We start from the raw sequence: 22,501 nt of genomic DNA, 5'->3' as shown, positions 1-22,501 counted from the left end.
GATATTCGTTTCGGCCACCCTACGAGTAGCGATTAACTGGCCCGTTAACTGGTTAATCAGATGAATTCTTAAACAGGGCGATCTATACTGTGACTGTTCTTACACATATCATCCCATAAAAATGTTGTTGAAACATTCTACATTATCCTATAAAACGATTTTACAGCATGAAGTTCTATGAGATCTGATGTCAAAAAAGAAAGTTTTACAGGTATTAAAAAGGAAAATGTTCAAAATCATCCGGTTGATCAATCGCACTTGTAAGCCGTCTTGAACGATCGACACGCGTCCGGTGGGCTCCACGCACCCCTTAGGTCGCTCCCTCCCTTATCCCACGATGTGAAGCGCACACCCGCATGTTTTTCCCAGTTTGACTTCCTCTCGTCTTCAACCTCTCTATAGATCTCGTCGGGCATGGCTTTTCTCCTCCACTCCGGTAGTTTCCTCCTCCACCCGCCCGGCCGAAATTTGCACGTGCTCCTCCCGCGCACCCATCCATCCTCTCCCTCGCGCAAACTCTGATGTTGCAGTGTCGGTGTGGAACGAAACCTATGGGATCACAAGAATCCCTACTACGGTTGCGGGGCGCGGGGTCGTGAGAAGAGCGGATCGAACAGATAGCACGCGGTTTCTTTATCCAGGTTCGGGCCGCTAGGATGCGTAAAACCCTACTCCTGCTTTGGTGGTTTGTTTATCTGTGTTCTTGAGCTAGCAATGGGGCGTGAGGAGCTCCAAAAAGCCGAATCCCCCTCCTAGTCGCCTGGGGCCTCCTTTTATAGGGAAAGGGGTTGCCACAGTGGCGCACAGGAGGTGGAAAGGGTACAGTGATGCGAGTTTATCCCTCGCATTACATGACAAGGCGCCTTAAATGCATCTTGCTTAGGTGTCCTTGCTTTATCGGGGGCGGGGGAGAGTCATGTCTCGTCCGTCGCCGCTTCCTTCCGTGTTGACACGTGCCCTGGCCAGCGGTGCCATGTAGGCAGGCAGGCAGCTGAGGTGGCGCAATGGTGGGTCTCCACGAAGACCCGCTTGCCGCCACGCAGGTGCCTGCCCAACTGGTTGGGTTGGCAGCTGCATGCGAACGGTGGTGGAGATTTGACTGGCGTGGGCCTGATGGTGGCCCTACGGGTGCTCTTGGCAAGGGCCTCGTCGTAGCCCCGACAAGGGTCTTGCCGGGACCCTGGCAAGGGTCTTGCCGTGGCGCCTGCTGTCATCCCCGGCAAGGCTCTTGCCGGGGGCCTTGTGGTCCTCCTTGGCTGGGATACCGCCAAGGGTCGTCGTCTTCTATCGTGTGTATCTGATCTTGGATGTCTTCACAAAGATCTGCACACCACCACAGGGATGTCTCCCGAATCCTTGCCCCATGGGGGCAGTGGACTCAAGGGTGACTCGCACGTAGGTGTGGGGCGAGTTGCCACGGCAAGGGTTTTGCCGGGTTTGCTAAAACCGCCTCCCGGCAAGGATCTTGACGGGAGAGTCCGCTTCATCCCCTTTGCTCTTTGTGGTCTTGGTCTTGGCGTCGTTCTGCTCCTCTCGAGCTTCGGCCTTACCTTGGCTCACTTCCCTTGCCTTGCTCAGTGCGGTGGTGCCCGTGGCTCAGACTGCCCGTGCACAGTTATAGGGGTACAAAAAGTGTACCCCTCTTTTTGTACACCGACAGGAGCCCCCGGGCCTGGGCCACACGTAAGCGCAATCACGTCGTTGTGCTAGGCCCAAAAACGGTGCGCGGGCAGGCAGGGTGGTTTTTACCGCGGTATGTTTCTTCATGCGTTGCGCTTCCCACGTCTCCCGCACGCGGCTCGGCGTGGGGAGGCGTGTGTGACGTGGGCGGCATGCGCGGGGCTGAGCTCTGCGCGCACGCGTCACGTCGCAGTTAATGGGAAAGGAGGCGGCCCGCGTTTTTTCCCCATAAGAAGGAATAACCGCGGGCGCGCTGCTCACTTTTTCCTCTTCTCTCGTACCTTTTCCAATCTCAGAGCCGCCGTTTCCTCTCTTCCTTCCTCCCTAAGCTTTCGCCGTCGCCCGCTGTCGCTGCTTCGCCACCCCTCTTCCTCGATCCTCTGGACCTCTTGGCCGCCATGGCGCCCAAATCCGCCAAGGGCAAGGGGGTGGCCAAGGGCTCCGGGACCGTGGAGCCGCCGGAGAACGCCCTGTCGGGGGACCGGACGAAGTCCGCCTTCTTCTTCCCCTCGTCGATTGACGTTGATGAGCTCCGGGCCTCCTTCAGGCCCTTATGGGGGGTGAAGATGGGGGGAGAGAACTCGGGGCACCCGGCGACGCGCGTCATTCCTGCCGCTTGCGCCGATCCTGCTCCAAATCGGTATCCCTTTTTTGTTGATTACTTCTCTTGCGGGTTGTGCCCTCCTTTTTCCGACTTCTTCTGCGATATCATGCACACCTTCGGCTTTCGCCTCTTGGATTTTACTCCGAATGCGGTGGCGTGCCTGGCTCTCTTCACGCACCTTTGCGAAGGCTTTGCCGGAGTGCAGCCCAACATGGCCCTCTTTCGCCATTATTTCTTCCCTCGAATCCAGCCCGGAGGCGCCGTCTCCGGATGCGTCGCCTGGATCTCAAGATCCAAGGGGGCGTATCCGGACGGTTCCATGAAGGAGAGGTGGGATGAATGGCATGGCCGGTGGTGCTGGATTGAAGACGAAGACCCGCCGGCATTCTGCAAGGTCCGCCGAGCGCCGCCAGTCCGCGGCAGCGATTGGAGTGATGTCGATGCTGCCGACGGGAGGCTTGCCGTCGCCACCACCAGGATCCTCTGGCTGACCCGGGCTGGGCTCACCCTGGAGATGATCGGGGCGGACTTCATTCGCCGCCGGATCGCCCCGTTGCATAACAAGGGGAGGCCAGCCTGGCTTTTTACGAACCCGGCTGACATCATGCAGCTCCGCCCTGGCCTCGACCACAACTTCACGGTGATGGCGCACGCCCACTTCTGTCAACGGCTTTTCCAGCTTGATGTGGGCCACGGCGGCGAGGTCAAATGGACCGGCAAGGCCGCGAAGGCTGCCGCAAAGGTCGGCAAGGCCCTCAAGGGGCCATTCATCAAGTTGCCAGTGGGGGTGGTCCCGTTGTGCAATAACTCACGCCGGTCCGAGATCATTGCTATGATGCCGGACTGCAACGCGCACGGGCCTATCCCGAGCTGGAAGGAGCCGTCGGACGCAAATGTGTAGCAATTCTTCGACTCCTTGACCGAGGTATACGTCAATGCTGACGTCGAGCGGCGGCTCGTCATGGACACCACCCAGGCGGAGCTGGACTACATCGCCACCAGGGCGAGGGAGGCACAGCTTGCCGTGGAGGCTGGCAGCGCCGGGGGCGTGGAGGACAAGGCCGCGACGGCTGGGGAGGAGGAGCAGTTCACCTTGTGAGCGGCGACCACCGGGGATGTCAGCAGCGCCGACGCTGGAGCTCCTCTTGTCGAGGACGCGGCCGACGAGTCGTCGGAGGAGGAGGACGTGGTGGCGGGATCGAGACCAGCCAGGGGAAAAGGGCGAGTCCTGCGGCGGTCTGGCTCCGGCGAGCCAGTCTGGCCCGGCAGGGCTGCGCAGCCTCAATTGACCCTGGAGGGGTCCGAGCGCCACACGAGGGCCACGGCAGCGAAGGGGCTGACGAAGGCCGCTGGGAAGAAGAAGGCGACAGCCCCTTCCTCACCCGGGTGCGCACAAACCCCGCCGCCTTCTTCGCCTCCTCCGGCAGGCGTCGACTCGGATGATGATGTGGAGCTCCCCTTTGATCTCGGGCCTCTCAGCCCGGAGAGGAAAAGGAAACTGGTGGAAGAGGAGGAGACGGATGACGAGTAAGTACTCTGTTCCTTACTGTCATTTCCATTTCCTCGAATCTGGTCACTTGTCTTGATCCATTTTTGCTTTTGCAGGGAGACAGAGACGTTGGCCCAAAGGTTGAAGAGGGCGAGGACCTCGGCGAGCAGTCAGCCCCCGGCTGGGGCTTCAACAACACCACTAGTGGTGCTGAGCAGCCCGGACAGCAGCCCCCAGTGTAAGTTCGTCACCCTCTTCTTACTCGACATGTGATAGGTGCTCGATGCTATGATGCTGACCTTGCCGGGTTTGCAGGAGGGGAGCGGCAGCAGGAGGAGGCACAGAGGGCTACTCCTAACACGCCTCCCCATCGTCTATGCCGCCCCGGGGGGCGTCCCCGGCAAGGGCATCCGGCACGGAGCCCACACCCATGGAGGAAGAGGGGAACTTGGGCGCTGGTGACTTTGCCACGGCGCCAAACACTGGCGGAGAGGGGACTCCTGCTTCACAGCCTGGCACTGGTAAGTCGCCTATCCTTCGTCTCTGTTTTTCCCTTATTCTTTTCTTGGCTTCATTGCTCCCATTGTTGCCCAGGCCCCCCTTCAACAGACATGGAGGACGTGGACACTGTTGTTGGGGATATTGCTGAGGAGGCCGCGGCGGAGGCCAACAGTATTGCCGCCGAGGAGGCCGCCAAAGATGCTGATGAGGCTGCCGCCGACGAAGCCGCCAAGGGTGCAGCCGAGGACGCCGCTGCGGGGGCCGCTAAGGCGGCCGGCGAGGCTTCTGCCAAGGGCACAAGCGGTGGTCCTGCCGGTGAGACCGGCAAGGCCTCTGCCGAGGGAGAGGTGGCGGGTGACCAGCCTCCCTCCTCCTCGACCTCGGGCCCCTGCAGATATCTAAAGGTGGGCGACGATCTTTTCGTCCATCTTCCAGGGGCGTCAAGCCGAGCGCCCGCCGAAGGGGAAGCTTTTGACGGCAAGGTGCTTGCCGCCACCGGTCTTGAGGTGGTTGATGAGCCGGGCGTTGGCGGCGACGGTTATCCAGAAGAGCAGCTTTTCCGCGCCATGGGGGCCGATTTCTGGAAGCTCCAAGTGCTCTACCGTGCCCGCCTGGACAAGGTCAAGTCCAGGATGGCAACGGTGGACAACGCGGAGGTGGATTTCAAGGCGTGCGTCGCTGAGGCGCAGACCTAGTTCCACCAGACTCGCGAGGAGCAGAGGGCCTTCCAGTTAGAATTGGCCAAGCGCGACGTGGAGCTCAACATGAAGATGGCCGACATCGAGAAGGCCCAGGAAGAGGCGGCGAACTTGGCTTCCGCGGCCGAAGCCGCCCGAAACCAGCATCAAGCCGCCCTGGATTCCCAGGAAGAGGACCTCTCCGCGTGTGAAGCGAAGCTTATCGCAACGCTCCGCAGCAAGGATGAGGAGCTCGAGGCCCTTGTCGCGCGACGGACTCGCGAGCTGGAGCAGAGGCACAAAGAGGCACTCGATGCCCAAGCTCTGGTCCATGCCAGCAAGGTGACGGAGCTGGAAGTAGAGCGGGACGAGCTAAAGGAGCAGGCCCTCAAGCTATCCGGCAAGAAGAACACGCTCAACCGCACCTTGATAGAGGCGCAAGGAGCAGTCATCAGCATGACTGGGGAGCTCTCCGACGCGCAGAACTCCATCAGAGACCTCAAGTTGAAGCTGGAGGGTCTCGAGAAGATGTTGTCGGAGAGCAGGGCTCGGGAGGAGACCTTGACCAGGAGCCTCGAGGAGGAGAAGCAGCTGCGGGCAGCCGAGGCCGCCTCCCACCAGGAATATGTGGTGGGTGAGAACAGGTGGATCAGCCATCTGGAGGCCGTCGCCGGCAGGGTCACCTTGCAATTGGCCACCATGGGGATGCCAAACGTGAGGTACGCCCCTGAGCGCAGCGGGACCGCCAACGCCAAGCTGACCCAGTTCTTCGAGGGCGTCCTCGGAGCCTTGGCCTATCTTCACTCCAACAGGACGGCCATGCTGGCCGAGGAGGCCCGGCGACTTTGCCGGAGGGTCGTGACCAAGGTCCTCACCAAGGTGGCGCACTGGAATCCCAACCTTGACTTCGCGGCTGCGATGAAGAGCTTGCCGGATGGTGTTGACCTCACGGGGCTCAAGGAGCGCATCAAAACCATCACCGACTGCATCGACGAAATCAAGAGGGTGGAAGGCCAGCGCCGGGATTAGGCATCCCGTTCTTCTTTGCCGCTGCGGGTTCCCGACCAAGAAAATTTTTATCTTTAGTTAGAACCGCAGCTATGACGTGATGTAATATAACTTTGAAGCACTCTTAATTTTTATGCATGTTATTCCCCCGTTCAATTCCTCTTTGTATGCGTGCCCTACGTCGATCGGGTAGGCTTGCCAGTGCGGAAGCCCCTAGCGGCGTTTTGGGGACGGATCCCCAGGGCCTGCCGGGCACACGTGCTACCGGACGAGCCACCTTCCCGTTCCGAACGCGGCCGCTCGAACTGTCGAGCTTGACTCGAGTCAGAACCGAGGGCGTTGTTGATCACGGAAGGTTACACTTCCATTCTCGACGCAGCCGCTTGAGCTGTTGAGCGGACTCGAAACAGGGCAAGGGCGTTGCCAATCGTGGGAGAGACCCCTGGCGTGCAGGTTTCTCATACAAAGACGTGCCATCTCCGGGGGGGAATAACCTCAAATAAGAAGGGTAGCACAAATAAGGGTTCAGTGCAACTTAGCTTCTGTTTGCGATCACTCGAGTGTTGATCTTCTGGCCTCCTTTCTTCTTCAAGGGTCACGAAGATGAAGGAGTGCCGAACTAACTGCTAGAGCCGATTCTCACAAATGCGCCCCCTACCTGGCGCGCCAAAGATGTCGGTGTGGAACGACACCTATGGGATCACAAGAATCCCTACTACGGTTGCGGGGCGCGGGGTCGTGAGAAGAGCGGATCGAACAGATAGCACGCGGTTTCTTTATCCAGGTTCGGGCCGCTTGGATGCGTAAAACCCTACTCCTGCTTTGATGGTTTGTTTATCTGTGTTCTTGAGCTAGCAATGGGGCGCGAGGAGCTCCAAAAAGCCGAATCCCCCTCCTGGTCGCCTGGGCCCTCCTCTTATAGGTAAAGGGGTTGCCACAGTGGCATACAGGAGGTGGAAAGGGGACAGTGATGCGAGTTTATCCCTCGCATTACATGACAAGGCGCCTTAAATGCGTCTTGCTTAGGTGTCCTTGCTTTATCGGGGGCGGGGGAGAGTCTCCGTCGCCGCTTCCTTCCGTGTCGACACGCGCCCTGGCCAGCGGTGCCCGCGGTGCCATCTAGGCAGGCAGGCAGCTGAGGTGGCGCAGTGGTGGGTCTCCACGAAGACCCGCTTGCCGCCATGCAGCTGCCTGCCCAACTGGTTGGGTTGGCAGCTGCATGCGAACGGTGGTGGAGATTTGACTGGCGTGGGCCTGATGGTAGCCCTACGGGTGCTCTTGGCAAGGGCCTCGTCGTAGCCCCGACAAGGGTCTTGCCGTGGCGCCTGCTGTCATCCCCGGCAAGGCTCTTGCCGGGGGCCTTGTGGTCCTCCTTGGCTGGGATACCGCCAAGGGTCATCGTCTTCTATCGTGTGTATCTGATCTTGGATATCTTCAGACAGATCTGCACACCACCACGGGGATGTCTCCCGAATCCTTGCCCCATGGGGGCAGTGGACTCAAGGGTGACTCGCTCCGTAGGTGTGGGGCGAGTTGCCACGGCAAGGGTTTTGCCGGGTTTGCTAAAACCGCCTCCCGGCAAGGATCTTGCCGGGAGAGTCCGCTTCGTCCCCTTTGCTCTTTGTGGTCTTGGTCTTGGCGTCGTTCAGCTCCTCTCGAGCTTCGGCCTTACCTTGGCTCACTTCCCTTGCCTTGCTCAGTGCGGTGGTGCCCGTGGCTCAGACTGCCCGTGCACAGTTATAGGGGTACAAAAAGTGTACCCCTCTTTTTGTACACCGACATGCAGAGACACTCCGGACACCGTAGCTGCAGAGACATGCCCCCGGGGCTGCAGTGGTGGCCGCCGGAGCTGCAGAAGAATATGGAGGCCGGCGGGGCTGCAATGGAGCGTCGTTCGGGGGCCGTTAATGCCACCAGGGCTGCAATGGAGCTCCGTCGGGGCTGTGAAGAACCAGTCGCTTCAATGCACTAGGGGCGCTGCCGGCCAATGCTACAGAGCGTCGCCGGCGTCGGCAAGGGGGGCATTTGGCATGCTGCGTTGCAACTTCCACCCGTGTTGCGAGCCTGCAACCCACTCGCTGGTGCTGCATGTTGTATGGGGCGCGACGCCGTCGGGTCACAGGTGCTGCGATGAAGCCGCCGGCGCCGGTGATGCAATGAAGGCATTGTCACGGCCACCGGTGCTGCAGTGAAGCCGCCGGTGCTACAATGAAGCTCTCGTCGTCGCCGCCGGTGCTGCAATGAAGCCCTCGTCGCCGGTTGGCGGTGCTGCAATGAAGCCCTCGTCGCCGGCTGCCGGTGCTACAATGAAGCTCTCGTCGTCGCTGCCGGTGCTGCAATGAAGCCCTCGTCGCCGGCTGCCAGTGCTGCAATGAAGCCTCTTCGCCGGCCATGGGGTGGTTCTCCTACTCTGCAGCAGCGCTGGAGCGGCGGTGACAGAAAGGTCCGCTGCGAACATTTGCGTTTGCTGACTCAGGAGGAGAAAGCCGGGAGCATGCTGATGCGTTGACCCCATCTACGGCTACACAGGGATGAATCGGATGGCTAGGGACCCGACTGATTTCTGGAGGAAATCAGTTGGTTGATTTGTAGCAGGCGCCTATTAAAAAAGAAGTTTTACAGGATTGTTGTAACCCACGCATTGGCGGAGCGATTTTTTTTGCATGGTAAGAGTATCTCCAACAGGCGCCGAACGCGGCGCGCGCAAAAAACAGCTTTAGCGCGCCCCAATCGCCTAGTTTGGCGCGGCGCGCTGCGCCCGCTCCAGCAGCCACGCTAAAATGCAGCGCGCGCCGCTCCAGCAGCGCGCAAAAAATGCAGCGCGCACACAACATTTTTTTTTATTTTCAAAAGCATAGATAAAATAAAAACTAGATAGATTGCATAAGTAAAAAACGATACAAAGGTATTTTACATCGGTGCAACTAGATAGATAGTTCGAAAGCGTAGATAAACTACGGCGCAACTAGATAGAAACTACTCTAAGTCGCTATCATCATCACCATTATCATCATCGGCGGTGTCGTCCGAGGTGTCTAGCCAGATGTCCAGCCACCGATCATCGTCCGGCATGAAGAACGACTGCCCACCTGCTGCAACGATGTCGAACTGCGCATTCGCCAACGCCTTCCGCTGACGCCTTTCCAACCGCGTCTCGCGGCGCCTTCGCATGTCCTCCTCGCGGCGCCTTGCCCAGTAGGCCTGCTCGTAGGCGACGTCCTCCGGGTGGCGCTGGCGCCACTCCGCCATGACCCGCTCGTCCTCCTGGGCGACGAGGAGGCGGCGTTGCCGCTCGGCGTGCTCCGCACGGTCTTCCGCCGTGTTCAGACGAGGCGGCGGGGTGAAGTTGAGTGCTTGCTGGAGCGTGTACACATCTTGGAAGTTCATCTGGCCGCGCGGCCGACCTAGGCGCCACGCCGCCGCGTCGTACGCGCGGGCGGCCTCGCGCGCCGTCCCGTACGTGCCGAGGCCGAGCCGAAGATCGACGGAGCGTAACTCCGCGGAGTAGCTGCCGTTGGGGCGCAGGCGGACGCCGCGGTAGCCGGACGCTCCTCGGCGGCACGTCGGTGGCGGGGCGGTGGAGCGGCGCGTGGCAGAGAGGGAGAGGAAGAGGAGAAGAGGAAGCGTGGAGAAGGCGCGTGGCGCGCGCTGCACTTTTATAGGCGCGCCGGAAGCGGCGCGCAAAAAATGGCGCGCGCGCGCAGACGGTTTCCGCACACGCGAGTTTCCCGTGGCTGCTGGAGCGCGGCAAAACGCCCCGCGCACGCTAAAAGCTGGGTTTACCCCACGCGCGCGTCGTTTGGCGTGGCCGTTGGAGATGCTCTAATACATGTCTCTTTATATCATATAAGGATCATAGTACAAGGCACGCACAAACCGAACTGGTAAAACTGAAAAGACAGCAAATCGCTAGCCTTTGCACAAAGGAACAACAGCCAAGAAGTAAAATTACAATCAAGACCGAAAAAACCTCTGAACTTGACACCAACGCCCGTCACCTGCCTCTCGTACCATCATAGCAGCCACCAAAGAAAAAAATGACAAATCACCTTCACACCCGAGCTCAAAGCGGCTCCATCGCTGATATACAGCTTTGCGGACCTCCAAGGTGGCTCCGCAAAAGCGAAACCATTACCGTTGAACGAATCAGGCCGGGGCAACACCCCGGACACGCCATCGGACTCTAGATCTGGCACCCCCATACGACTAAGACGCCGGAGGAGAAAACCACACCTGCCATCCACAAACTACAAACCCAGCACACGATCCACCATCTTCCAAATGCTGTCGATGCAGACCACAATTTGCATCCGCTCCTGGGCTACCTCCCAAGTTCCACACCGATGCTGGAGCAAACGCCGTCGCAATCGCAACGGTGGAGTATGAGGACACAGATCCACCACAAAGATGTGGCTAATCGGCGGAGCGATTAGCAAGCGCACGGGAAGCGGCACCGCTACGTAGCCGCGTCCACGAATACTTTTCTCCTTCTAAAAAAACACCAGCCATATATTATATTCCTGGGTCTTGGGCGGCCGCTCTCCGTCGCGCTAACTCCGCCGCCGCCGCCGCCGCCGCAGTGCTGCCAGTCATCTTCCCTTCGCAGGACTGATTCTGGCGCGCCGGTGTGACGGAGAGGCGAGGCGGCGCAGGGCAGGGTGTGGATTGAATCTGGCGCCATCGTCCGTCCCCGATTCGCCCTCGCCGCAGGCAGGGCAGGTACACAGATCCCTTTCCTTCCGTGATTGCTACTAGATGCGAATTGATTTGGGTAGGTGTTCACCACCGATCTTGTCTGATCTGGCCGTCGTCTCCGTCACGCCACCAGATTGCTAATCGTCTTCGGAATCCAATTCCGATTCTAACACTGATTTTGCAGGGCGGCAGCGGCATCATATAATAAATTCAAGGCTCGATCTTTCTGCCGAAACTCTTCAAGGACGCTTGATTGGTGAACAGAGGCAGAGCTGCAGCAGGAGGAGGATTAGATAGATTACTCTGTTATTACTATTATTATTAGGTCTTGTGTCAAATCGCAGTGGGGATGTCTAATAAGCGCCGGGGATATGCCGGCGACGGCGGTGAAAAGAGGTCGCGGCGGATCAAGCATCTGTACCTCGTGTTGGATGACTGGACCAAGGGGTACAGCATCCACAAGATCCAATCCGACAGCTTCTGACTCTGACTCTGACTCTGATGACCAGCACAGCGGCGCTGCCCGTGCCCGGCATCTCCCGGAGCCTCCGACCCTGCGGTTAGAGTGCCCGGTTGGCACTGTACCCCATCCCGGCATGTCGTTCTCTGCCTTGGGCACCAACATCTTCACCTTCATGAACCAGTGATGCAGCCTCATCTACGACACCAAGACGGCCGCAATGACGATTGGCGCCCACGCCCCTGCTGACATGGTCTGTGGCTTCGGCATCACCGTGGTCGTTGGTGAGATGCTCTATGCATTATCTTACCACTTCCGCGAGAAACAACACTCCTTTGGGGTCATGTCATGGGGGTCCACCGCCCCGGATGTGCTGCAACAGCCAACTGAGGGCTGGTCCTGGAAGACTCTGCCGCCACCACCGCCAACGTTCCACCGCCGCGTCAACTCCTACGCAGATGCACATGAGAGCCTCTCTCACCTACATGGGCACGAGCAAGTTCTGCCTCGTCGAGTGCGTGAAGGGAGAGGAGGAGGGACAGGCTCTCGGAGACCATGATGGCTGTGTGCTCCATATCACCATATTTGGGCTCAAGTACAATCACAAGGGAGAGCTGCGGATCACAGATCACCGCTCCACGCGCTCCTTCATAGTGTCTAGTCATAAAGATCATTTTGGTCCTGTAGCATTTTGGATGTAGAAACTGTTTGGCTTGTTCCAAAATCCCTGCTTGACTGTCACTGGTTCATGTTGTGCTTTTTCCTCCTAGAAAAAGTGGAATCAATAAAATGTTCTGTTTGCTTGGAAATTGTGCGCTACTTGATCCGTGTGTTCTATTTTTTATTATGCTAGTTATTGATGTGTGTCACTAGATCTGTTGCTGAAACATATACATTTAGGAAGATGGCCATGGTCCTATGGTTGAACAAAACTGAGATGTGGTACTCTTGCTCTTTCCAAAGCAAGCTAAATTTAGACATTGGACCTCAGGTTTCTAGGTTTTAAACCAAGTAAGTTCTTTGTTTTCAGTTAAAGAATGATTAGGTGTTATTTCGTTGAGTCATGTTGAGTGTTTTTTTCTCAGTTTTCTTCTTAGCACATGTCTCTATTACTGTGTTGATCTTTTTCATTCCCAAAGACTGCCTTAGCAGCAGAAATTACACATTTTTTCAGCCCTCAAGCTGCAGCTCAAATGGTTTGTTCTAAGAGAGACAGTCAGCTCATATTGTTCTAAGAGAGACAATAGTGTCCATACTGTACTGCTATTTGCAATTGAGCTTGGCCTGAATCGGTGCCCTCCTTTCTCGTGGTGGTGTGGTGCTGGAAAATTAAGGATTTGTTGAAGCCAAAATGCTTATCTCATATTGAACCTTATTAATCATTGATCCTAGTGCACCTAACAGTGGATAATGTTGTACAGGTATGTGTGGCTGTCCCATCGATCTATTGGGCGCTCATGCGAGGAGCGGTTGAAGGATGTGCAAGGGAGGGAGGGTGGAAGCGCATGCAGAAAACACGACAACGGCAAAGTGCTGGAAGCTGCGCCTGCAAAGGAGCCTGATGCTGTTGCTAGAGTATATCAAAGGGCAAAAACAAGAGAGAAGAACATGCAAGAAACGTGAGGTGCTTGTAGATGGCAGGCTGTATATGTAGGGGGGATCACAAGCAAACGAGTCCGTGGTCAGACTACTACTGACTATTCATATTGCAAAATTCACCTATAGCATGTACAGTTTCAACTAGCAATATTCACAAGCGAATGAATATGAATATGAATCGTTTGGCTAAAGACTATAAATCATGCCGTGAGCCAGAGATTCTATGCATTTGTTCCCTTTGGAGGTCGCCATGATCTTCTCAAGAGTTCCTGTGAGCGCAGATCAGCCCATGCATTGTGGCCTCAAGGTTGAAGTGCAGTAGCCCAGCCCTAAACAGGGTGTGCTGAAGGCATGCCACGAGCCCAGGGAAGTCGAACTCTATGATGAGCACCATGAACCGCTCCATGAACCTGGACGCGTGCTGGGAGTTGTTCCTGCACAATGTCAGAACCCTCGTGACGTCGGGCTCGAAGACAGTGGGCTGTCCGGTTCGCCGGTCGATGAAACCCCGGGTCTTGGCCAGGAGGGTGTTTAGGCAGTAGCTGTCGTAGTCCCAGTCATCCATGTAATCATGCACCCTGAGGATGAAATTGAAGTTCAGTGGATCGATATTGTCCACAAGGTAGACCTAGTGAAGGTAACGGTCTTTTAAGGGTTTAGTCATGTGAGGCAGTGTGTAAGGTCTCTTGTTCTGTCTTAAGCTTTTGTGAGGCAGTGGCCGTAATGGCAGTAAGAAGTTTTTTCTTCCAGGGTTTCTCGCATGATAATACTCCACTGGTCAATGGAGGCATCCTGCAAGTGTAGGTACCCTCAGCATGTCGTTATAGTTGTAAGCTCCTCAAAGTATCAGTCATGGTAATTAACCACATCGTCTATGAAATGATAGTGACGCAACCCCTAAGAAACTTGTTTGCCCAGAAGACAACTTTAATTCTATCGATTATATATATTTTTCCCTATATATAATAATAAAGCACGGATTGACTCCTTAGGTTCATCGTCACAATACGCTTTCTTTCTGTGAATTTAAGCTTTCAGTTTTTTTTCTTCAACACGTCTATATTTATTTTCTATACCCAAGGTGGTACTATAATCTATCTATATATTCCCCACTGTGTTGTTGTTTTCGTCCGCCCCGTTTAGGTGAATTTTTTGTCCTACATATGTTGCTCTACACACGTGCAAGGGAAAAAAACACAAAAGCACTACAGACAAAGTCTACACGTTTGGCTTGGTGAAGAAAAAAGGAAAAACGAACTATGCACGTCCTGCTGGACTGGATGGAAAAAGGAAAACAACTCTTGACGACTCGGATTGGAATCCTACAGTGTAATATCCCTTCCTTAATCTGACTGTCTCTGTTTGTACCTATTTGAGACGAAAAGGAGATCACGGTGGGTTAGGTCATTGGCGATAGCTACCTCCGGTGCATCTGACTAGATCCGTGTCTCGCCTACTCAAGGTTCCGTCGATGAGGTCGATCGGCGCAACCGCCGATGCGAGCCCCCGCGGCTCGATCCTACATCGACTACAATCTGAGGCTTGCACGATCACAGTCCCGCGCGAAGGAACGAAAGAGCTTCATGACCGAGCGCTGCGTCGGCGTAGAGCCACAGATTGGAGGTGGCCGCAAACCAGCAGCGCTTGGTGGATTCATTGTGTCCTGCCGATGATGCTGGTTGGACTGGACCTGGAGAAAGAACACTCAGGCTGAGAGCAAAGGAATGGGAAAAAGTACAGGAAGTGAGGTTGGGTGTACAGTACAAATCATAGGTCTCCAGAGGAATAGAAAAATGAGGTGTGTTCGCATCACAGGAAGCTTTCTAGCCGTTGCCTTGAGTTTTGACCGTCACACGTACTAGCCGTTGCACTACCTTTGCTCTATATAGACGTACAAATCCACAAGCTTAAGAACAACACACATCACACAGCCGTTCACATCACACAGCCAACCATTCCCACAGCCATTCCTCACTGCTGAGTTCATTTCAACATCACGTTTCTCATTCAAGCGATGAATCCAAACTACCGTAGGCGTTCAGAAAATGAAGATGAGTTCGTTTTTCTCATACATCCTACATTAGAAGGCAGCAGCTCATCCACAAAAATGCCAATACATACATCCATCCTCACAGGATCCACATACATGCATGAAACACTTACCGGCCATGAGGTCTTGTGCCAGAGACGATTCCACATGGAGAGAGAGATCTTTCAAGCCTTAGTTCAAAAATTGTGTGAGAAGTGCAAACTTGAAGACGGAACATATGTATCCGTGGAAGAGCAAGTAGCTATATTTCTATACACAATATCAAAAAATGCGAGCAATCGGACAGTGCAAGATATATTCCAACACAGTGGATCAATTGTTAGTTATTATTTTCGAGTTGTGCTCAATGCGATTACATCACTATCATGCAACTACATACGCTTGCCGTCCCTACACCCACATCGCATCTTAAGGCAGCGAAAATTTGCATACTTTCAGGTACTACTTATGTTCTATATTTTGACATGGTAAATTCATACTAGGCAAATTTGACGTTTGCATATCTCTAACTGTAGCATGAAATTTACAGAATTGTCTTGGGAGCTATTGACGGCACTCACTTTCCCATGACCATTCCACCTGGGCAGCAAGATCCATATAGAAACAGAAAACAAGGCCTTTCACAAAATTGCATGGTCGCATGTGACTTTGATCTAAAGTTCGTGCATGTACATCCTGGTTGGGAGGGGTCTGCTTCAGATGCAAGAGTTCTACAAGACTCACTTAAGCATGGTTTTAGTGTACCCCCTGGTAAATTCTATCTTGTAGATGCGGGTTATGCAAACACACCTCAATTCATTGCTCCATATAGGGGAACAAGGTATCATTTGCAAGAACAGGGAAGAGTCCAGCAGAGGCCACAATCCGCCAAAGAATTGTTCAACCTCCGCCATGCTCAGCTTCGGAATCATGTTGAGAGAATTATCGGTATATTAAAAAAGAGGTATCCCATACTATAGGCTGCTACGTTTTATGATATTGACACTCAGGTTGATATTTCTATGGCTTGTTGTGTGATGCACAATTTCATACGGCTACATGATGGTGACATGTCATTGCCAGACAGATGTACTGATATAAATGAAAGCAATATGGAAGATGTACCAGATGGAGATACCAAATACAATGTTGATGTGCCATTATTTGACAGCATGAGGCAAGCTGGGAATGACATGCGAGATGCCATGGCAAATGCAATGTGGGCTGACTACAATGCAAGGCGATGAACCATATATAATAAATGTAAAACAATTTGGTTTGTACTGCAAGTAATTCTAGCCAATCAAAAGGATTTGTGATCAAGTGTCATTTAACATTGCATTAGTACTAGTCTGACCAGGAACACATACACAAAAGTCACGTACACTTAGCATTAGCACTACATGATAATTTGGTACCATTAACTCAGCAGTACAAGTGCCTACAGCAACATACAAAAGCCACTTTTGTAATTAACACAAAAGCATTCTCCAAGGGGCATATTCCCATAGCTAGTACACTAGGTGTTTTGAATTTTATTTCTTAACCAGCCCAGTCGTAATGCATCAGTTGAAAATGAGAGGAAGACTTCCCTGTTGTCCTTGTTGTTGGTGAAGAGGTCAGCTGCTTTTAGTATATCTCCCATTTGCAAGTCCGGCAACCCCTCAAGTGCAGCAATGCATTTTTGTATGCTATAGGGATCCTCCAATTTCCTCTCCTCGATGGCTGCAAACCGTTCCATCTCTTCTCTTTTGAGGCTCAGGTACCTCTCGTGGAAATCATCAATACTAGAATTAGTCTTCAGTCTTTTCCCCCTCTTAGTACTAGTAAGCTCAGGAGCAGAATGAGATGGTTGACAATTTCTACGTATGTCTTCTGGAAGTTCCATCGACATATGTGGGGCTTGTTTTGAAGAAAATAGTGTTGGTAGTGCATCTTGTGATTGAACATGTAATGCAGAATCTTTCACTTGAGTTGAGTTCGCAGCTTCTAGGTCTAATGGATCATCGGTGCAGAACCAATTAGTGCTTCCATTGTCCTCTTCAGTATCAATATGCATGCACGATTCCCCAGGTGCAGGTAAGTTCGGTGTAGGTGAGCGATGATGCTCCTCGGGACCTTCCAACTGTTGCGAATATGATGTAGTGACCTGAGAGAGTTCTGTGGCCTTGTTTGCGTAATAATCCATGCCACGACAACTCCTTCCTTGAGCGTAGTGCCCTGCATGAATTATGTCCAGAATAATCTCACTTAAGAACATTGTACAAGACAAACCATAACTCAAGTCGATGATTTAAAACTTGCCATCATATAGAGCAAATAGATCATTATAGTATGGGAATGACTTGTCTTGCCATCGGAGGGCATCTTTGTTCTTACGGGCCTTTAATGCTTCCCAAACACTGTCCAGAGCAACCACCATCATTCTATCATGATCCCAACCAAAACCACTTTCAGATATCAAGTCTTGTATAGCTTTTAAATCTTTCTTCAGATCCTGCTCCTTTTGTTTGATCTGAGTTACTGTGAGTGATAAACCAAACTTTATATTGAATGCATTCACAATACTTCTCCAAGCCTCTTTGCTCCATGCATTTTGTGTTCGATATCTTGGGACATCATGTTCTTTCAAGAGCCAAATAAGATATGACTTCATTTTGTGATTCCAGCTAGCTCTAGCACAATTTTTGTTGGTACCTAATGACAGGAAAAGGGCAATTTTAGTAATAGTTATCGAATAACAAGTTAATTGCTCATATGCGCATACAAGTTCAGTCTTCCTAATGCTCTGGATCCATAATATAGTTTGCTAAATAATCTCAAAGAATTTTTAAGATAGCTAGGAACGCCATGCTATAGCTGCACAATGTTAACTGCTGATGCAGTGACATATATATACATCAGTGCATGTATGCTTGCCTAATTTGTGGTAAAAAAATATTATCTGAAAATGATGGATGCACACTACCATTTAACTAATCAGAACTATATGCTACTACATGGAAACACACAGGCAGTGGCGGAGTGTGTGAGCTGAATTTAAGTGGGGGCCAAACAAGGGCACGCCCCCAAAACGGCTGGGGAGATTAGAGAGGCCGGGTGATTAGAGGGGCCGGTGATTAGAGGGGCCGGTGATTAGAAGTGAGTTTAGCATTGGGATTTGCCTTTTCTTTTGCAACAAATTCGTTCTGAAGGGGAGGCCAGGACCGGGGATGATACCACCAACGCCCCAGCACACTGGAGCACTCTTATCAAACTAATCAGATTACCACACTATACAAAGAGAAACAGATCTGTCCTAATAAAAAAACACCAGATTGAGATTTCCGAATGAGAGAGCAAGATGTATTAAGCGAATTACCTATTCCTTGCAAGATCTCCTCACTTCCCCAAATTTCAGATCTTCCAACCCTTGTGTCGATGGAACGGGGGGTGGAGCTCGAAGGACACACAGGGAGGGGGCGGATGAGGTGGAGGGGGTGGAGGAGGAGGAGGAGGAGGTGCTCGGATCCGCCGGTTGGGCATGCTGCACCGATGGTCATCCATGTCGATTTCGCGCGAAGCTCGCGGGAGAAGGGTGCGGGATGGGGCGGGAGAGTGATGGAGCGAGGGGAGGATTTTCACCGGGCGTTCCCTTTGGTACGAGTAGATGTTGTTTTTCCTGTGAAAAGTACAGGTTAGCGACGCTTTCCAGTGGAACAGACAAGCTACTTCCTGCGAAGCGAACGGACTTCCTGGAATTTATTCCCGTGGAAATTAGGCCTGAAGAAATCCTGTGAAAATCCCGTGCACCGAACGCAGCCTCGGCTAGGATGAACATCCAGCATGACTGTATGATGACGACGAGCCCTGATTTACTGAACACTGCGTACGAGTGGATCATCGCCACCTCCGAGGCCAACTCTCTCTTCTTCTCTAACTATGAGTAGCTCCTCTACGAGTTCAACATAGATAATGTCAGGTAAATACATCGTACAGGTATAGTACCGCCATGGTATTGAACCTGATTCTCATCGATATGCCTAGACGCACTTTTTGTTTGCATGTACTGTCCTTACTCTGTTGCCCACGGTCTTCATCCACAGTCATGAATCATGATCAGTGCTGGTCGGATGATTACTTAGGTCATCGAGCTGCCTAACGGCGAGGCGAGGAAGCCATGTTCCTATGTCAAGTTGGTGTCGACCTTGCCAGCGCGGAGCCACGGTGGACATGTTCACCATTCACCAACACCATCGATGAGGAGGCATATAACAGGCACCACCGGAGCGCCTACACCCACCCCCTCCGGCCATCGAACCGGAACTCTATTTGACAGCCCCAGTGTTTCATCAGGTACATGCAAAAGACAGTCATAGGGCGCTTCCTGATCAAGTCCTGATCAAGTCGTGGTGTTGATGAATGTCTCTTTGGCACTTAATTACCCAACGAAAGATGAAGCGTTCGTGAGGCGCATGCATGCGAGGAGTCGACGACAAGTAATTGTTGGCGGCAGCTTCATCACATCATCATGTTTGGTTTGTTCTCTACACGTACGTATGCAAGGAGTTGAAAAAGTACTTGCCGGCGGCAGCTCATCATCTGCTAATGTTTGCTTTGGCCTCTGCATACATACGTATGTATCTCCTGTTGCACGCAAGTTAATGTGGGAATCATGCAGGTTTGATCTACGCCCATCCTTAAAAACCCGATGTTTGATTATTACTCAGTATGCTTTAGATCTTCTTTTCAAAAAGAAATTATACTGATTTTTCTCTGAACCAAGTATATTCATAGGACTGCTGGGTTAATAATTGAAAGCACGAGAGTACATATTGTTTGCTAACATCAACCCTAGATCGAAACCTCATGTGAATTGGTCCATGCTGTAGTCTTTTTCCCGCTCTTACAATTTAGGCCGGGTCTTGTGAGGTGATAATCTTTGCCAGACAAAATCATCCGGATGTGGCCATGGTGGAGTGCGTCTTCGACACGATGAGTCAGAATCAGAATGGAATCAAAAGCGAAGACAGCGGATCAGATCAAAAAAAAAAATCTCTCCTGTTTCCGACACTAACTTTTCACTCTTCCCTATTATATTATATTAGCGGCAGGATGGAGCAAGGTGAAAAATTATGCAAGGAAATTAATCTTTGTTGAAAGTTCCTATTAGGCTTTCTCAATCTCGTCCAATGTGAATCTTGACCCTTTGACCCGGCCAATTCTGATTTATGGTAATTGATGTTGGCTCCGTATCAAAGCACCGATGAACCATGTAGTGGTTGTAGAAATATGAGCTATTGAGCTTCCTTCCCAATGAGCGAATGCCTCGAGAACAAGAAGGGTCAAATAGGGTGGACGATTGATTTCGGCTTCGGTTTTATTCGCATTGAGGGATGGAGCAACAGAGGACAGGACATGCCAAAGAGAGAATATTCGAGCCTCCCTTGAGAAAGTCATCTTGAAATACTAGAAGACATGGACATGTGTGTGTTTGGGAGGGAGGGGTTAAGGCATGCTTATAAGCAATGAGTGTGTGATTCTCCTGTTGCAACGCACGGGCTTGTTTGCTAGTATTATACAAATTCAGAAGGGTTGGATAGACTTTTTTTTAATAAAATCCCTGTAAAAAGAAGTTCTACCTCTCATTTGTATTTTTGGATTTATCCTTTGATGTGTGGGTGCCATAATGGCAAAAATTACCTAGGAAAGGCCAGTCCTGTTGTTTTTATTAAAAATTCTTATTCTAGAATTTTCTATTCACGAAGCCTAATCATAATCTAGACATCGCTATCAGGATATATTCAAGACCATCAATTCATACCAGAAATGTATAAACTCTGTTTATGCAAGTATCACCAATAAATCCATGAAAACATTCAAGACTGTATTGTTTGTTCTTATTTTCTCTCATATATGGGATTGGATTTAAATCTTTAAGGTGTAATGTGTCAAAACTATCTAATGTCACTTATATTACAAACACGATTAGATTGTGCACAGTGGATGCATATTTTAGACGACGAACATTACAAATGTAACATGAGTTTGTTATTAATATTTAACAACATTATCACATCATGTTGTCATAAGTTATTAAAAACTATATTAGCTCTGAATGTGATATGATAAAAATGAGTTAAAAATAAGCATAAATGTTTAGTATAAACATGTTCAAATTGTGGCTCCTCAACCTCACAAACGATTTTTATAGATCTCTGTCAAGACAGAGTTCTAGGCGTATGAAGCAAGCAAATCCATTTATTTCACAAGGAGACCAACAGGTCCCGGTTCATTCATCAATGCACCTCCAAATCAACAAAGAATCAACCTTTTGAGAATTCACAAATTTTATTATGTACACAACAGTATGTTTGTTTGGTTGTTTGTTCCACAGCAAAAAACAAAAGGGCACATAGAGGAACTCTCTTCTCTTCTAGAAAAGAAATAAGAACCTAGTTAACTACGCCGATGAATTCATCCATCCACCCTGATACTTGCAGACGTCATCCTTCTCTGCTCTTCTTTTCAGCAGCTGAACTAATGGAGATGATTGTGCTCATGAACAAAACCAAAGTAAATGTTGGCAACTGCTATCAGGAGACAATGATCAACACTAGAAACAGACCTAGAGATCTACGGCAGAACCACCATGATAAAGACGGGGAGCAGCAGCAGCCTTGTGTCGTCGGCTAGGTTAGGGCAGGAGTACTCGCACGTGTTTCAGCTCTTGGTACTAGGGGCAGGGAGGGCACGTCGCATGGAATCGGCGCCGGCAAGAACACGGCCGTGGTCGCCACCCACCAGTACCGGGAAGAGCTGAACCATCGCCGCTGGTGACCTCTCCTTCAAGGCGACCTGGGGAAAATGGATAAGGATTACACACTCAGAGAGGTCAGTGCACAACACTTCTGCCCAAGTATCCTGACCAATGCTAGAAAGACAAACAAAAAAATCACTTACACATGTAGGTCACAAATAGGCAGCAGTACTTTACTTGGAAGTGGTCAGATAACACTATATATACAATTAGTTGATTGATTAAGCTAAATGCTAAATATTGCAATACACACCATCTCTAGAAAATCTACAAGCATTTTGTTAAGTTAAATGCTAAATACTGCAATACACACCATCCCTACAAAATCTACAAGCATTTTGTTCTACTTGACAGCCAATACCACAAAAAAGTTTAGTCTGGAATGTAAACTACACTACCAGATTGAGATGTTAATACAGCTGAATAACAGATATATAAATCGAAAGCTAAACTCATATAAGTGGCATGTAATGCTAGTAGAATGAAACATGAACTTTACCAGGAGCCTCGAGGAGGAGAAGCAGCTGCGGGCAGCCGAGGCCGCCTCCCACCAGGAATATGTGGTGGGTGAGAACAGGTGGATCAGCCATCTGGAGGCCGTCGCCGGCAGGGTCACCTTGCAATTGGCCACCATGGGGATGCCAAACGTGAGGTACGCCCCTGAGCGCAGCGGGACCGCCAACGCCAAGCTGACCCAGTTCTTCGAGGGCGTCCTCGGAGCCTTGGCCTATCTTCACTCCAACAGGACGGCCATGCTGGCCGAGGAGGCCCGGCGACTTTGCCGGAGGGTCGTGACCAAGGTCCTCACCAAGGTGGCGCACTGGAATCCCGACCTTGACTTCGCGGCTGCGATGAAGAGCTTGCCGGATGGTGTTGACCTCACGGGGCTCAAGGAGCGCATCAAAACCATCACCGACTGCATCGACGAAATCAAGAGGGTGGAAGGCCAGCGCCGGGATT

General features: G+C 51.8%; 1 protein-coding gene and 1 pseudogene across 2 annotated transcripts; one reads left to right on the top strand and one right to left on the bottom strand.

Moving 5' to 3' along the window:
* The first annotated feature begins 10,369 nt into the window (after positions 1-10,369).
* LOC147987826 (uncharacterized) lies at positions 10,370-12,529 on the top strand (annotated as a pseudogene). The gene is made up of 2 exons (XR_015617728.1): positions 10,370-10,678; positions 10,839-12,529. The product of XR_015617728.1 is annotated as an uncharacterized LOC147987826 (transcript).
* Positions 12,530-16,261: 3,732 nt separating this feature from the next.
* LOC147987825 (uncharacterized) lies at positions 16,262-17,164 on the bottom strand. The gene is made up of 2 exons (XM_087540448.1): positions 17,047-17,164; positions 16,262-16,962 (listed from the first exon to the last, which is right to left on the bottom strand). Exons 1-2 carry the CDS (start codon positions 17,162-17,164, stop codon positions 16,262-16,264), a joined length of 819 nt encoding a protein of 272 aa, XP_087396574.1.
* Between the last annotated feature and the right edge of the window lie 5,337 nt (positions 17,165-22,501).

This window comes from Triticum urartu, chromosome 2A (genome assembly GCF_056163025.1).
Source record: "Triticum urartu cultivar PI428250 chromosome 2A, HENAU_Tu73, whole genome shotgun sequence".
Classification (NCBI taxonomy): Eukaryota; Viridiplantae; Streptophyta; class Magnoliopsida; order Poales; family Poaceae; genus Triticum; species Triticum urartu.
Note: the sequence above shows the minus strand (reverse complement) of the source record. Positions and strands in the feature narration are given on the sequence as shown.

Coding starts and splice junctions, on each gene's coding strand:
- LOC147987825 (XM_087540448.1), bottom strand. CDS start 17,164: ATGGTGGTTGCTCTGGACAGTGTTTGGGAAGCATTAAAGGCCCGTAAG. Junction 16,963..17,046: donor TCTATTTGCTCTATATGATG/GCAAGTTTTAAA, acceptor TAATTCATGCAG/GGCACTACGCTCAAGGAAGG.